At 39.8% G+C, this 14,328-nt stretch overlaps 1 protein-coding gene across 13 annotated transcripts in view; it reads left to right on the top strand.

Moving 5' to 3' along the window:
* The window catches only part of RYR2 (ryanodine receptor 2), an 820,811-nt gene that overhangs the window by 588,749 nt on the left and 217,734 nt on the right, over positions 1-14,328 (top strand). For all 13 annotated transcript variants that reach the window (XR_015157121.1, XR_015157120.1, XR_015157122.1 and 10 more), the window contains exons 49-50: positions 12,092-12,261; positions 13,489-13,709. Coding sequence is in view for 10 of the 13 variants with exons in the window: in XM_086382784.1 (XP_086238910.1) it covers positions 12,092-12,261; positions 13,489-13,709 (391 nt within the window). In the remaining 3 variants the exon portion in view is untranslated. The remainder of the gene's footprint in view (positions 1-12,091; positions 12,262-13,488; positions 13,710-14,328) is intronic.

The following is a 14,328-nucleotide window of genomic DNA, read 5'->3' as shown; positions in this document are numbered from 1 at the left end:
AAAATGAACCACAAAGTACATTATTCTATAAAATATTTTCTGTAGTCCTTGTTTTTAAACAACTATGTTTCCAGTGGGATTTTATTCTTTTTCATGTGACATTGCAGTTTCCAGAGAAAAGGAAATAGACACCTCAACTGTCTGTCTAATATTTCTCCTGGAGCTCTTGGGTCCTCCATTCTTTCCTGTCTTTCTTGACAGCAATACTTTAATTCACTCTTTTTGATAGTTTTCATGGATATTTTCTTTCTGTTTTTTTAAAGATTTTTTTTGATGTGGACCATTTTTAAAGTCTTTATTAAACTTGTTACAGTATTGCTTCTGTTGTTTATGTTTTGGGTTTTTGGCCATGAGACATACAGTATCTTAGCTCTCTGTCCAGGGATCGAACCTGTACCCTCTGCATTGGAAGGTAAAGTCTTAACCACTGGACCACCAGGGAAGTCCCATTCATGGTCACTTTCTCATAATGCTTTTTTTCCCCCTAAAACAATGGTCATAGCTTTTGACTTAGGGATTTAAAAATCCCCAGTGTGTTCAAAGAAGTAGTCTTTTTAAGACTAAGGAGAACATATTTTAAAAAGATTTCATTTTCCCTATTTTGACCCAACATTTATTATTTTTTTACCACATGCCATTTTCGGTTTAGAAGCTTCTTAGGCAATGGCAACCCACTCCAGTACTCTTGCCTGGAAAATCCCATGGGCAGAGGAGCCTGGTAGGCTGCCGTCTATGGGGTCGCTAAGAGTCAGACAAGACCGAGCGACTTCCCTTTCACTTTTCACTTTCATTCATTGGAGAAGAAAATGGCAACCCACTCCAGTGATCTTGCCTGGAGAATCCCAGAGGTGGAGGAGCCTGGTGGGCTGCCGTCCATGGGGTCGCACAGAGTGGGACACGACTGAAGCGATTTAGCAGCAGCAGCAGCATGATTAGTTTACAGCATTAATTCAAAAGCATACAAAATAAAATCAACAGACTTTGCATATAAATACCCAGAAGCTATGGCTCCTCATGCCCCTGCCTGGGTCTAAGGAGAGAATGGGAGGGGGCAGCCCAGAAGGGATGGAGTGAGGGGATAGATAATACAGTCCCAGTCCTCGCTCCCACTGAGCCTCTGTCATGCCCCAGACTACAGCACAAATGGCACGTGGTCTGGGCCCAAGGCCTAATTCCCTTTGGTATTATAATTCACTCTGCCTAATATAAAAAGATATAAGCAGTTACTGAAGGCACCTAAAAGATATGTTAGATCCAAATTATACTTCATTTTCCCTTATTCCAATTGGAGTTTTGTTCAGTTTTAAAGACTTTATCGGCTATTGTTACATATGTCATTTAAAAAAAGTGTTTGTTTATTTGACTGGGTCAGGTCTTAGTTGCAGGGTGCATGATCGTTGTTGCATCATGTGGGATCTTTCGTTGCGGTGCTGGGACTGTCTAGCTGTGGCACATGGGCTCAATAGTTGTGATGTGCAGGCTTAGTTGCTCCACTGCATGTGGGAGCCTAGTTCCTGGACCAGGAATTGAACCCACGTCCACCGTGTTGTAAGGCAGATTCATAACTACTAGACCACCAGAGAAGTCCCATTTATATATTGCTTTTATAGCCAACCAGTCCATCCTAAAGGAAATCAGTCCTGGATATTCATTGGAAGGACTGATGTTGAAGATGAAACTCCAATACATTGGCCACCTACTGGGAGGAACAGACTCATTGGAAAAGACCCTGATGCCAGGAAAGATCGAAGGCAGGAGGAGAAGGGGATGACAGAGGATGAGATGGTTGGATGGCATCTCAATGGACATGAGTTTGAGTAAACTCCGGGAGTTGGGGATGGACAGGGAGGCTTGGTGTGCTGCAGTCCATGGGGTCGCAAAGAGCTGGACACAACTAGGTGACTGAACTGAACAGAACTGATGAATTTAGACTGAAAATTTGATTAGTTAGGAAGTACACGTGATGGCCCTTTTCTTTCAAGAATTATGCCCAGGGAAAATAAGCTGTTAATAACTCAAATCTACAATGAGGAGACGGCTATGTAATGGAAGATGCTTATCCTACATGCCAGCTGTATGATTGTTAGGAACTGAAGTTTCATGTGTTAACCTTACTCACTCACATCTCCAGATGACAGAAAAGTCATACCAGCTGAATACTCATTCTAATTTTAAGGAAAGCTGGACCTTAAAAATTGTGCCGTAGCTTTTTCTCTTCCCCACTTTCAGTTCAGCCACTCAGTTGTGTCCGATTCTTTGAGACCCCACAGACTGCGGCACGCCAGGCTTCCCTGTCCATCACCAAATCTCAGAGTTTCTCAAACTCATGTCCATTGAGTCGGTGATGCCATCCAACCATCTCATCCTCTCTTGTCCCCTTCTCCTCTTGCCTTCAGTCTTTCCCAGCATCAGGGTCTTTTCCAATGAATCAGTTCTTCTCATCAGGTGGCCAAAGTATTGGAGTTTCAGCTTTAGCATCAGTCCTTCCAATGAATATTCAGGACTGATTCCTTTACGATGGACTGATTGGATATCCTTGCAGTTGAAGAGACTATCAAGAGTTTTCTCCATCACCACAGTTCAAAAGCATCAAAGCTTCGGCACTCAGCTTTCTTTATAGTCCAGTTCTCACGTCCATACATGACTACTGGAAAAACCATAGCTTTGACTAGACGGACCTTTGTTGGTGAAGTAATGTCTCTGCTTTTTAATATGCTCTCTAGGTTGGTCATAACTTTCCTCCCAAGGATCAAGTGTCTTTTAATTTCATGGCTGCAGTCACCATCTGCAGTGATTTTCAGATCAGATCAGATCAGATCAGTCGCTCAGTCGTGTCCGACTCTTTGCGACCCCATGAATCACAGCACACCAGGCCTCCCTGTCCATCACCAACTCATGGAGTTCACTGAGACTCACGTCCATCGAGTCAGTGATGCCATCCAGCCATCTCATCCTCTACCATCCCCTTCTCCTCCTGCCCCCAATCCCTCCCAGCATCAGAGTCTTCTCCAATGAGTCAACTCTTCACATGAGGTGGCCAAAGTACTGGAGCTTCAGCTTTAGCATCATTCCTTCCAAAGAAATCCCAGGGTTTTGATCTCCTTCAGAATGGACTGGTTGGATCTCCTTGCAGTCCAAGGGACTCTCAAGAGTCTTCTTCTACACCACAGTTCAAAAGCATCAATAAGTCTCTCACTGTTTCCATTGTTTCCCCATCTATTCGCCATAAAGTGAAGGGACCAGATGCCATAATCTTAGTTTTCTCAATGTTGACTTTTAAGCCAACTTTTTCACTCTCCTCTTTCACTTTCATCAAGAGGCTCTTTAGTTCTTCACTTTCTCCCATAAGGGTGGTGTCATCTGCATATCTGAGGTTATTGATATTTCTCCCAGCAGTCTTGATTCCAGCTTGGGCCTCATCCAGCCCAGCGTTTCTCATGAGGTACACTGCATATAAGTTAAATAAGCAAGGTGACAATATACAACCTTGACATACTCCTTTTGGAACCAGTCTGTAGTTCCATGTCTAGTTCTAACTGTTGCTTCCTGACCTGCATACACTTTCTCAGGAGGCAGGTCAGGTGATCTAGTATTCCCCTCACTTGAAAAATTCTCCAGAGTCTGTTGTGATCCACATAGTCAAAGGCTATGGCATAGTCAATAAAGCAGAAGTAGGTGTTTTTCTGGAACTCTCTTGCTTTTTCAACGACCCAACGGATGTTGGCAGTTTGATCTCTGGTTCCTCTGCCTTTTCTAAAACCAGCTTTAATTCTGAAAGTTTATGGTTCATGTACTATTGAAGCCTTGCTTGGAGAATTTGGAGCATTACTTTACTAGCATGTGAAATGAGTGCAATTGTGCAGTAGTTTGAACATTCTTTGGCATTGCCTTTCTTTAGGATTGGAATGAAAACTAACCTTTTCCAGTCCTGTGGCCACTGCTGAGTTTTCCAAATTTGCTGGCATATTGATTGCAGCACTTTCACAGCATCATCATTTAGGATTTGAAGTAGCTCAACTGGAATTCCATCACCTCCACTAGCTTTGTTCATAGTGATGCTTCCTAAGGCCCACTTGACTTCACATTCCAGGATGTCTGGATCTACGTGAGTGATCACACCATTGTGGTTATCTGGGTTGTGAAGATCTTTTTTGTACAGTTCTTCTGTGTATTCTTGCCACCTCTTCTTAATATCTTCTGCTTTTTTTAGGTCCCCTACCATTTCTTCCCTTTATCGAGCCCATCTTTGCATGAAATGTTCCCTTGGTATCTCTAGTTTTCTTGAAGAGATCTCTAGTCTTTCCCATTCTATTGCTTTCCTCCATTTCTTTGCATTGATCTCTGAGGAAGGCTTTCTTATCTCTCCTTGCTATTCTTTCAAACTCTGCATTCAAATGGGCATATCTCTCCTTTTCTCCTTTTCCTTTTGCTTCTCTTCTTTTCACAGCTATTTGTAAGTCCTCCTCAAATATTTTGCCTTTTTATATTTCTTTTTCTTGGGGATGGTCTTGATCCCTGCCTCCTGTACAATGTCATGAACCTCCATCCATAGTTCTTCAGGCACTCTCTATCAGATCTAATCCCTTGAATCTATTTGTCACTTCCACTGTATAATCGTAAGGGATTTGATTTCATTCATACCTGAGTTGTCTAGTGGTTTTCCCTACTTTCTTCAATTTTAATTCTGAATTTGACAATAAGAACTTCATGATTTGAGCCACAGTCAGATCCTGGTCTTCTTTTTGCTGGCTGTGTAGAGCTTCTCCATCTTTGACTGCAAAGAATATAATCAATCTGATATTATTATTGACCATCTGGTGATGTCCATGTGTAGAGTCTTGCATTGCTGGAAGAGGGTGTTTGCTATGACCAGTGTGTTCTCTTGGCGAAACTCTGTTAGCCTTTGCCCTGCTTCGTTCTGTACTTCAAGGCTAAATTTGCTTGTTACTCCAGGTATTTTTTGACTTTCTACTTTTGCATTCCAGTCCCCTATAATGAAAAGGACATTTTTTGTGGGTGTTAGTTCTAGAATGTCTTGTAGGTCTTCATAGAACCGTTCAACTTCAGCTTCTTCAGCATTAGTGGTCGGGGCATAGACTTGGATTACTGTGATACTGAATGGTTTTGGCTTGGAAATGAACAGAGATCATTTTGTTGTTTTTGAGATTGCATCCAAGTACTGCATTTTGGACTCTTTTGTTGACTATGATGGCTACTCCATTTCTTCTAAGGGATTCTTGCCCATAGTAGCAGATAAAATCGTCATCTGAGTTAAATTCACCAATTCCACTCCATTTTAGTTAGCTAATTCCTAAAATGTTGATGTTCAGTCTTGCTGTCTCCTGTTTGACCACTTCCCATTTGCCTTGATTCATGGACCTAACATTCCAGGTTCCTATGCAATATTGCTCTTTACAGCATTGGACTTTACTTCTATCACCAGTCAAATCCACAACTGGGTGTTGTTTTTATTTTGGCTCCGTCTCTTCATTCTCTCTGGACTCATTTCTCCACTGATCTCCAGTAGCATTTTGGGCACCTATCAAGCTGAGGAGTTCATCCCTCAGCGTCCTATCTTTTTGCCTTTTCATGCTGTTCATGCGGTTCTCAAGGCAAGAACACTGAAGTGGTTTGCCATTCTCTTCTCACGTGGACCGTGTTTTGTCAGGTCTCTCATTCCCCACTTTAGGCAGTTTCTTTTTCTTGTTTTAAGGAGACTGTCCTCATTTACCTCTTTCACTTCACTTCTAACTCATGTTCATTTACTTATTTAAAATATTTTGTCTTTCCCCTACATTTTGAGCCACAAAATTGATACACTTAGGATAAAATATACGAATAATACCAGTGACACAGACTAGGAAATAAAGAAACGCTAGATGTTACGTTTGAAATTAATAATAACGAGGAACTAAGAACAAGGATTGTATGAGTGTTCAGATATCTCTTTCAGAATTGCTCCGAAAGTCACAATAGACCTCCTTTACTCCAACTATCTTTTATTATTGTTGTTATTTGGTCGCTAACTTGTGTCCGACTCTGCGACCTCATGAACTGCAATGTGCCTCTTTCTTCTCTCTTTACTAACTTTTTAGATTTTTCTAGTTAGTTTCTTTCCTGTTCCACCTTGTTGTGTTATAATAAAGTTATGCTTTTTTTTGGTCAGAAATATGAGCTATAAGAATGTTCAAACTACCACACAGTTGCATTCATTTCACACACTAGCAAGATTATGCTCAAATCCTTAAGCTAGGCTTCAACAGTACACGAACTGAGAACTTTCATATGGACAAACAGGATTTAGAAAAGGTGGAGGAACAAGAGATCAAATTGCCAACAACTGGTGGATCATAGAAAAGGCAAGGTAATTCTAGAAAAATATCTACTTCTGCTTTGGTGACTACACTAGAGCCTTTGACTGTGTGGATCACAACAAATTGTGGAAAATACTTAAAAAGATGGAAATACCAGACCACCTTACCTGCCTCTTGTGAATCCTGTATGCAGGTCAAGAAGCAACAGTTAGAACTGAACATGGAACAACAGACTTGTTCCAAATTGGGAAAGGAGTATGTCAAGGCTGTATATTGTCACCCTACTTCAGTTCAGTTCAGTTCAGTCACTCAGTGGTTTCCAAATCTTTGCGACCCCATGAATCGCAGCACGCCAGGCCTCCCTGTCCATAACCGACTCCCAGAGTTCACTCAGACTCACATCCATTGAGTCAGTGATACCATCCAGCCATCTCATTCTCTGTTGTCCCCTTCTCCTCCTGCCCTCAATCCCTCCCAGCATCAGAATCTTTTCCAATTGAGGCAACTCTTCCCATGAGGTGGCCAAAGTACTGGGCTTTCAGCTTTAGCATCATTCCTTCCAAAGAAATCCCAGGAGTGCTCTCCTTCAGAATGGACTGGTTGGATCTCCTTGCAGTCCAAGTCTCAAGAGTCTTCTCCAACACTACAGTTCAAAAGCATCAATTCTTCAGTGCTCAGCTTTCTTCACAGTCCAACTCTCACATCCTTACATGACCACTGGAAAAACCATAGCCTTGACTAGACGGACCTTTGTTGGCAAAGTAATGTCTCTGCTTTTCAATATGCTATCTAGGTTGGTCATAACTTTTCTTCCAAGGAGGAAGCGTCTTTTAATTTCATGGCTGCAGTCACCATCTGCCATGATTTTGGAGCCCCAAAAAATAAAGTCTGACACTGTTTCCTCATCTATTTCCCATGAAGTGATGGGACCAGATGCCATGATCTTCGTTTTCTGAATGCTGAGCTTTGAGCTAACTTTTTCACTCTCCTCTTTCACGTCCATCAAGAGGCTTTTTAGTTCCTTTTCACTTTCTGCCATAAGGGTGGTGTCCTCTGCATATCTGAGGTTATTGATATTTCTCCCGGCAATCTTGATTCCAGCTTGTGCTTCTTCCGGCCCAGCATTTCTCATGATGTACTCTGCATATAAGTTAAATAAGCCGGGTGACAATATACAGCCTTGACGTACTCCTTTTCGTATTTGGAACCAGTCTTTTGTTCCATGTCCAGTTCTAACTGTTGCTTCCTGACCTTCATACAGATTTCTCAAGAGGCAGATCAAGTGGTCTGGTATTCCCATCTCTTTCAGAATTTTCCACAGTTTATTGTGATCCACACAGTCAAAGGCTTTGGCATAGTCAATAAAGCAGAAATAGATGTTTTTCTGGAACTCTCTTGCTTTTTCCATGATCCAGCGGATGTTGGCAATTTGATCTCTGGTTCCTCTGCCTTTTCTAAAACCAGCTTGAACGTCTGGAAGTTCATGGTTCACATATTGCTGAAGCCTGGCTTGGAGAATTTTGAGTATTACTTTACTAGCGTGTGAGATGAGTGCAATTGTGCGGTAGTTTGAGCATTCTTTGGCATTGCCTTTCTTTGGGATTGGAATAAAAACTGACCTTTTCCAGTCCTGTGGCCACTGCTGAGTTTTCCAAATTTGCTGGCATATTGAGTGCAGCACTTTCAAAGCATCATCTTTCAGGATTTGAAATAGCTCAAATAAGTAGTCACCCTACTTACTTAACTTATATGCAGAGTACATTATGCAAAATACCGGGCCAGATGAATCATAAGCTGGAATCCAGAATGCTGGGAGAAATATCAATAACCTCAGATATGCAGATAACACCACTCTTATAGCAGAAAATGAAGAGGAACTAAAGAGCCTTTAGATGAAAGTGAAAAAGAAGAGTGAAAAAGCTGGCTTAAAACTCAGCCTTCAAAAAACTAAGATCATGACATCCAATCCCATCACTTCATGCCAAATAAATGGGGGAAAAAATGGAAACAGTGACAGACTTTATTCTCTTGGGCTCCAAAATCCCTGCATATCGTGACTGTAGCCATGAAAATAAAAGACACTTCTTGGAAGAAAAGCTGTGACCAACCTAGACAGCATAATGAAATGCAGAGACATCATTTTGCCGACAGAGGTCTGTATAGTCAAAGCTATGGTTTTTCCAGTAGTCATGTACGGATGTGGAAGTTGGACCATTAAAGAAAGCTGAGTGCCAAAGAATTGGTCCTTTTGAACTGTGGTATTGGAGAAGACTCTTGAGAGTCCCTTGGACCGCAAGAAGACCATACCCGTCAGTCCTAAAGGAAATCAATCCTGAATATTCATTGGAAGGGCTGATGCTGAAGCTCCAATACTTTGGCCACCTGATATGAAGAGCCGACTCATTGGAAAGGACTCTGATGCTGGGAAAGACTGAAGGCAGGAGGAGAAGAGGATGACAGCGGATGAGATGGTTGGATTGTATCATTGATTTGATGGACATGAGTTTGAGCAAACTCCCGGAGATAGTGAAGGACAGGGAAGCCTGGGGTGCTGGAGTCCATGGGGTCACAGAGTCAGATACAACTCTGAGCGACTGGATAACGACAATGAAGTATATTGCCTAACTTGGGATTATAGAATTTTGTGTACGAGCTATCATAATCACAGTCAAAGTTAATTTTTTAAATGCCATCTACTGGTCATTGTTCTGCATTTTTTATTTAACCTCTGTTGAGAATGTTGCACTTACATGGTGGCTCAATGGTAAAGCATCAGCCTGCCAGTGCAGGAGACATAGATTCAATTTCTGGTTCAGGAAGATCTCTTGGAGAAGGAAATGGCAACACACTCTGGCATTCTTGACTGGGAAATCCCATGGACAGAGGAGTTTGGAGGGCTATAGTCTCTGGGGTCATAAAGAGTTGGTGTGACTTAGCGACTAAATAACAACAAATGGAGAACAGTAGAGAGAAACTTTTATGTCTTTGTTTTGCTGTGTTACACCTTAAACCAACTTTAAAACTCAAACCATCAATATTCTTATGTTTCATTGGCATATCAGTTGGTTCTTTAAGCATCACCAGTTATCAGTGATAATTTCTGTTTTGTATTTAGTATATAAAGCTAAAGCCTTTTTCATACATTGTTTTCCTAAGTCTGAGATTTTTTAACATTTTTATTTTATATTATAGTTGCTTTACAATATTGTGTTATTTTCAAAAGTATAGAAAATTGATTCAGTTATACACACACACATATATTTATATATTCTTTTAGGATTCTTTCCCCATTGAGGTAATTACAGAGTATTGAATAGAGTCCCCTGTGCTATACAGTAGGTCCTTATTGATTATCTATTTTGTGTATAGGAGTTGTTTTTGTTCAGTCACTAAGTCATGTCTGATTCTTTGTGACCCCTATGGACTGTAGCCTGCCCGGCTCCTCTATCCAAGAGATTCTCCAGGCAAGAATACTGGAACTGGTTACTGTTTCCTTCTCCAAGGGATCTTCCCAACCCAATGATTTAACTCTCATCTCCTGCATGGCAGGCAGATTCTTTATCACTGAACCATCAGGGAAGCCAGTATATACTAATGTGTATATATTGATCCCAACCTCATAATTTATCCCTCCCTTCCCCACCTTTCCCCTTTGGTAACCCCAAGTTTGTTTACTAAGTCTCTAAGTTGGTTTCTGTTTTGAAAATCAGTTGGTTTGTATCATTTTTTAGATTCTGCATGTAAGTGACATTTGTCTTTGAGTTACTTTACTTAGTATGGTAGTCTCCAGGTTCATCCATGTTGCTCCAATGCAACAATTATTTCATTCTTTTTATGGCTAATAGTCCATTGTTTGTATGTAGTACATCTTCTTTATCCTTTCATCTGTCAGTGAACACTTAGGTTGCTTCCTGGCTATCATAAATAGTGCTGCTCCAAACATGAGGTGTGTTATATATTTGAATTATGGATTTGTCCAGGAGTGGGATTTCTGGGTCATATGGTAGTTCTATTTTTAGTTATTTAAGAAACCTCTACACTGTTCTCCATAGTGGGTACACCGATATACATTCCTACTAATGTAGGAGGGTTCCCTTTTCTCCACACCCTCTCCAGCATTTATGGTTCATAGACTTTTTGATGGACCAGTTTTTACCAGTTTAAAAAATTTTTATTATACTTATCCTAGCCCAAAATGATAATGAAAGAAGGAGGAGTTTAGAAAATGTAAGGGTCAGGTATCTAATCTCAAAAATAGATGTTCTTTTCCTGCAGCTCTTGGTCAGAGCAGATTTCCACAGATTGTCTGAGCCAATAATTTCAGGTGGATGAATAATGAAGGGACCGCAGAGTAAAGCCGTGCAGCTGGCATTTCTTACTCCAATTCAGTCTCATTAGAGCTTGCTGATTTAATGTAGGGATTAAATGACCTGGGGTGGATTTTTAAATGCAATTTTACTTAGTTTAAAGTTTGCCAATGACTAGATACATAACCTTGGACAAGTTAGCTAACTTTTCTGAAAATTGATTTTTATCTTGTGTTAAAGGAAGATAATAATAATAATACCCCTTCATACTTGTGAACATTTTATGAGATTGTGTCTGGAACATTCCTAACAGAATAACTGACAACAACACAAATGTCAAGAGTTGTTGTTCTTGTATTAATAATTACAGGAAGGAAGATATTAGTTATATTGTTTGTTGTAAGGCGTGGAAATACTTTGGTATTAGCCTTCAATCCAAGTTTCTTTAAAATACCTTTTGTTCATTTTTATGATCAGACTCAGTCATTGAGTATGAATGAAAACAAAAATGCTGTGACTTTGTTATTTCAGGTTGGGATGGTCATGTATCATCTTTCTCAGGGGACTGCTTTTTTTCAACATGTGCATCAGTGTTAAAAATTCTGTGATATAATTTGTGGACTCTTTCAGTGTATTTCAGCAGCAATTTGGCATAACTATCCCATCGTCAAACAGAAAACAAGTTTGTTCTCCAGTATTTTGAATTGGCACATAATTCCCTAATTCTTCCTTTCGGTGATCCCATCTATGAATCTATGGAGTTATACTAAGGAATTCACTCCACTGTATAGGCATCAAGTGTTGACTGTTGATAGAGAAAATAATATGGCTCTCAAATATGTTTTGCTATTGCTACTGCTGCTAAGTCACTTCAGTCGTGTCCAACTCTGTGTGACCCCATAGACGGCAGCCCACCAGGCTTCCCCGTCCCTGGGATTGTTTTACATGGTATTAAATGCTATTATGATTAATGAAACATTTCATTTGAAAGGCAAACTGGTTCATAGAGTTTTGTTCATTATTTTATAATTCTTTAAGCCATATATATGTAAATGATGTAAATGTACCATGATTATCACATAGAGTACGTGAGTCTTAATGTTTTAAAGAGGCTCTTGCTTTGAAAAGACTGCAAACCTTGCTTTACATATTAGCTTTTAGGATGTTTACCCCTAGTTTTATAATTTGGATTATGGATGGCATTTTGTTTCCTTCTCAGAATCTGGCATAATACTCTGTCCTAATCACATATACAATTAACAAATGGATGCTAAAATAGCATTTAAATGACCATGGATTTACAGTGCACTGCCATATTTCCTGCCCTTGCTTGAATGTATTAGAAGAACAGAAAAACATTCAACTGGTAACTTTATTTACAACATGAGCAGGCTGGAAAGTAGCCAGTTGTCATCAATTTTCATGGATGGCATGGCCATTAACAACAGTGTATCACCTTCTCTCTTTTAGATGGGAATGTGGTGGAGCCTGACATGTCTGCGGGGTTTTGTCCAGACCACAAGGCAGCCATGGTTTTGTTCCTTGACAGGGTCTATGGAATTGAGGTTCAAGATTTCCTCCTCCATCTTCTCGAGGTTGGCTTTCTGCCAGATCTCCGGGCTGCTGCTTCTTTAGACACGGTAATGATTTGAACGGATGACTTCTGCAACTTTTAACTCTTCAGTCTCTGCCATCTGATATTCTTTCACAGATATAGTCATTCATTCATTCATTGCCCCCACATGTTTATCAAGTGCCAATTTTTTTAGGGTAGCAGAGAGTAAATAGAAAATAAGATAGACTATATCCTCAAGGAATTTACTGAATAGTGGAGAAAATGTACAACCTGAAGAGGACAGTAAAAATTCTTATCAGTGCAATGGAAGACAGTAAGAAGTTTATATAACTCTAATTAGGGCGGTCACAGTGGTTCCTGTTCAACTTCTAAGTCCACATAAATAATTGTGCATCTCAGTAAAAGCAATTAAAGTATTAAAAAGGTCTAGTGAGCATTGTTAAGTCTTTCCAACTACAGTATCACTCTGGCGTATTCATTTTTTAATGTACATATAGATTAAAATCTGCTTTGTGAGATCAGTAGCCCATGTCAAGAACCTGCCAACATCAGTGTAAATGTTCTACTATTTGAAACATTTTTAAAATAAGCTGGAATGCTAAATGTTATTCTAGTAGTTGTAATAATACCTTGTTTTATTCTCAATTATATGTCTTGTTGATATCAGAGGAAATCAGATCTTGAGTTGGCAATAGCTCCCACATGAAAACCGTGAGAGGAGAATCAGAAAAATGAAACTGAATTATTTTTTCTTTTTTTGGTTGTGTTCATGTGAATTTCTGAACCCAAGTATCACAGATGATAACATGGTAAAACAATCAACCTTTGATTGTTGATTCTGATTGACATGAGTATAAATACGATGAGTATATATACAACATGAGTATAAAGTGTTTGAAATTTACTGTGATAATAAACTCCTTTCTTTGTCCTCTCCTAGTAAAGGGAGACTCTCCCACTCTTCGATATCATTAGCATCTTTCATCTTTCATCCATTCTACCTTTGACATTTTATTATAGAACATGAACTTCTGTGGCTTTTTGCAGAGATAGATATTATTTCATTCATTTTTATCTGTTGATGAGCAATTGAAAATCTGTTGTTTTTAGTGGTAAAAAAAAAAAAAAAGTATATGAACCACAGTTAAAGCTATAACAGAGGAATCCATTTCTATATTACATACTTTTGTAAATTTCTGGATAGTGAAATAACATGTCCACACATATGATCCCTTTGAAAGTTGTCTCCTGACCAACGCAAATGACAGTCTCCTCTCCAATTCCCTTCCAGGCTGCTTTGAGTGCTACAGACATGGCCCTGGCGCTCAATCGGTACCTGTGCACAGCCGTGTTACCCTTGTTAACAAGGTGTGCTCCTCTTTTTGCTGGCACCGAGCACCATGCTTCTCTCATTGACTCATTACTTCACACTGTGTACAGGCTTTCTAAGGGCTGCTCACTTACCAAAGCTCAACGGGATTCCATAGAAGTGTGTTTGCTCTCTATTTGTGGGTAAGTGGACTGTGAAATCGATTTCATGTTTCTTTAAATGAGAGAATTTACTCTGTGGTCCTTGAAAGATTGTTATGAATGTTAGCAACAATTTCCAGACCAAAAAATTAATTCACGTTAGTCATTGTCGTGTACCGAGTTATGAGTCTTACCAGAGCACTCTTGCTCCTGATCAAATTCAGGAGTGTTCCTCCAAGACTCTATAGGTATCTAGCCATTGAATATGGTGTTGGACTGATGATGCTGTTCTGGATGTTGGTGGGTGAGGTGGTTGTATGGGGAATCCCTTTCTGTGTTAGTGTAGGATTAACCTTTCAACTGTGTGTAATGGTTTTAACTCCTCTTCTAGAAGAGAAAAGAGAAAAAAGAGACTTATTAAAGGTAAAAAAAAATCTAGTATTATAGTAATAATAGGAAAGTATGACCTATGTTTGACAGTGATGAAAATCAAGGGTCTTACTATGAAATCCAGAAACATTTATCTTCTTGTGAAGTTCTGACAAGTGCAAGTGACAATTTCTTAGACCCCTACCTAGGTTACTGGTTTCTTTCTAATAGACAGGAGCTCTCGGAGGTGAAAGCTTGCAGTCTGTCCAGAACATCGGTGAAAGAAGGGTTT

Source organism: Bos grunniens, chromosome 28, assembly GCF_055505025.1.
Source record: "Bos grunniens cultivar Pamir isolate PY7600 chromosome 28, Bosgru_T2T1.0, whole genome shotgun sequence".
NCBI lineage: Eukaryota > Metazoa > Chordata > Mammalia > Artiodactyla > Bovidae > Bos > Bos grunniens.
This window is presented reverse-complemented; position numbering and strand designations above follow the sequence as displayed.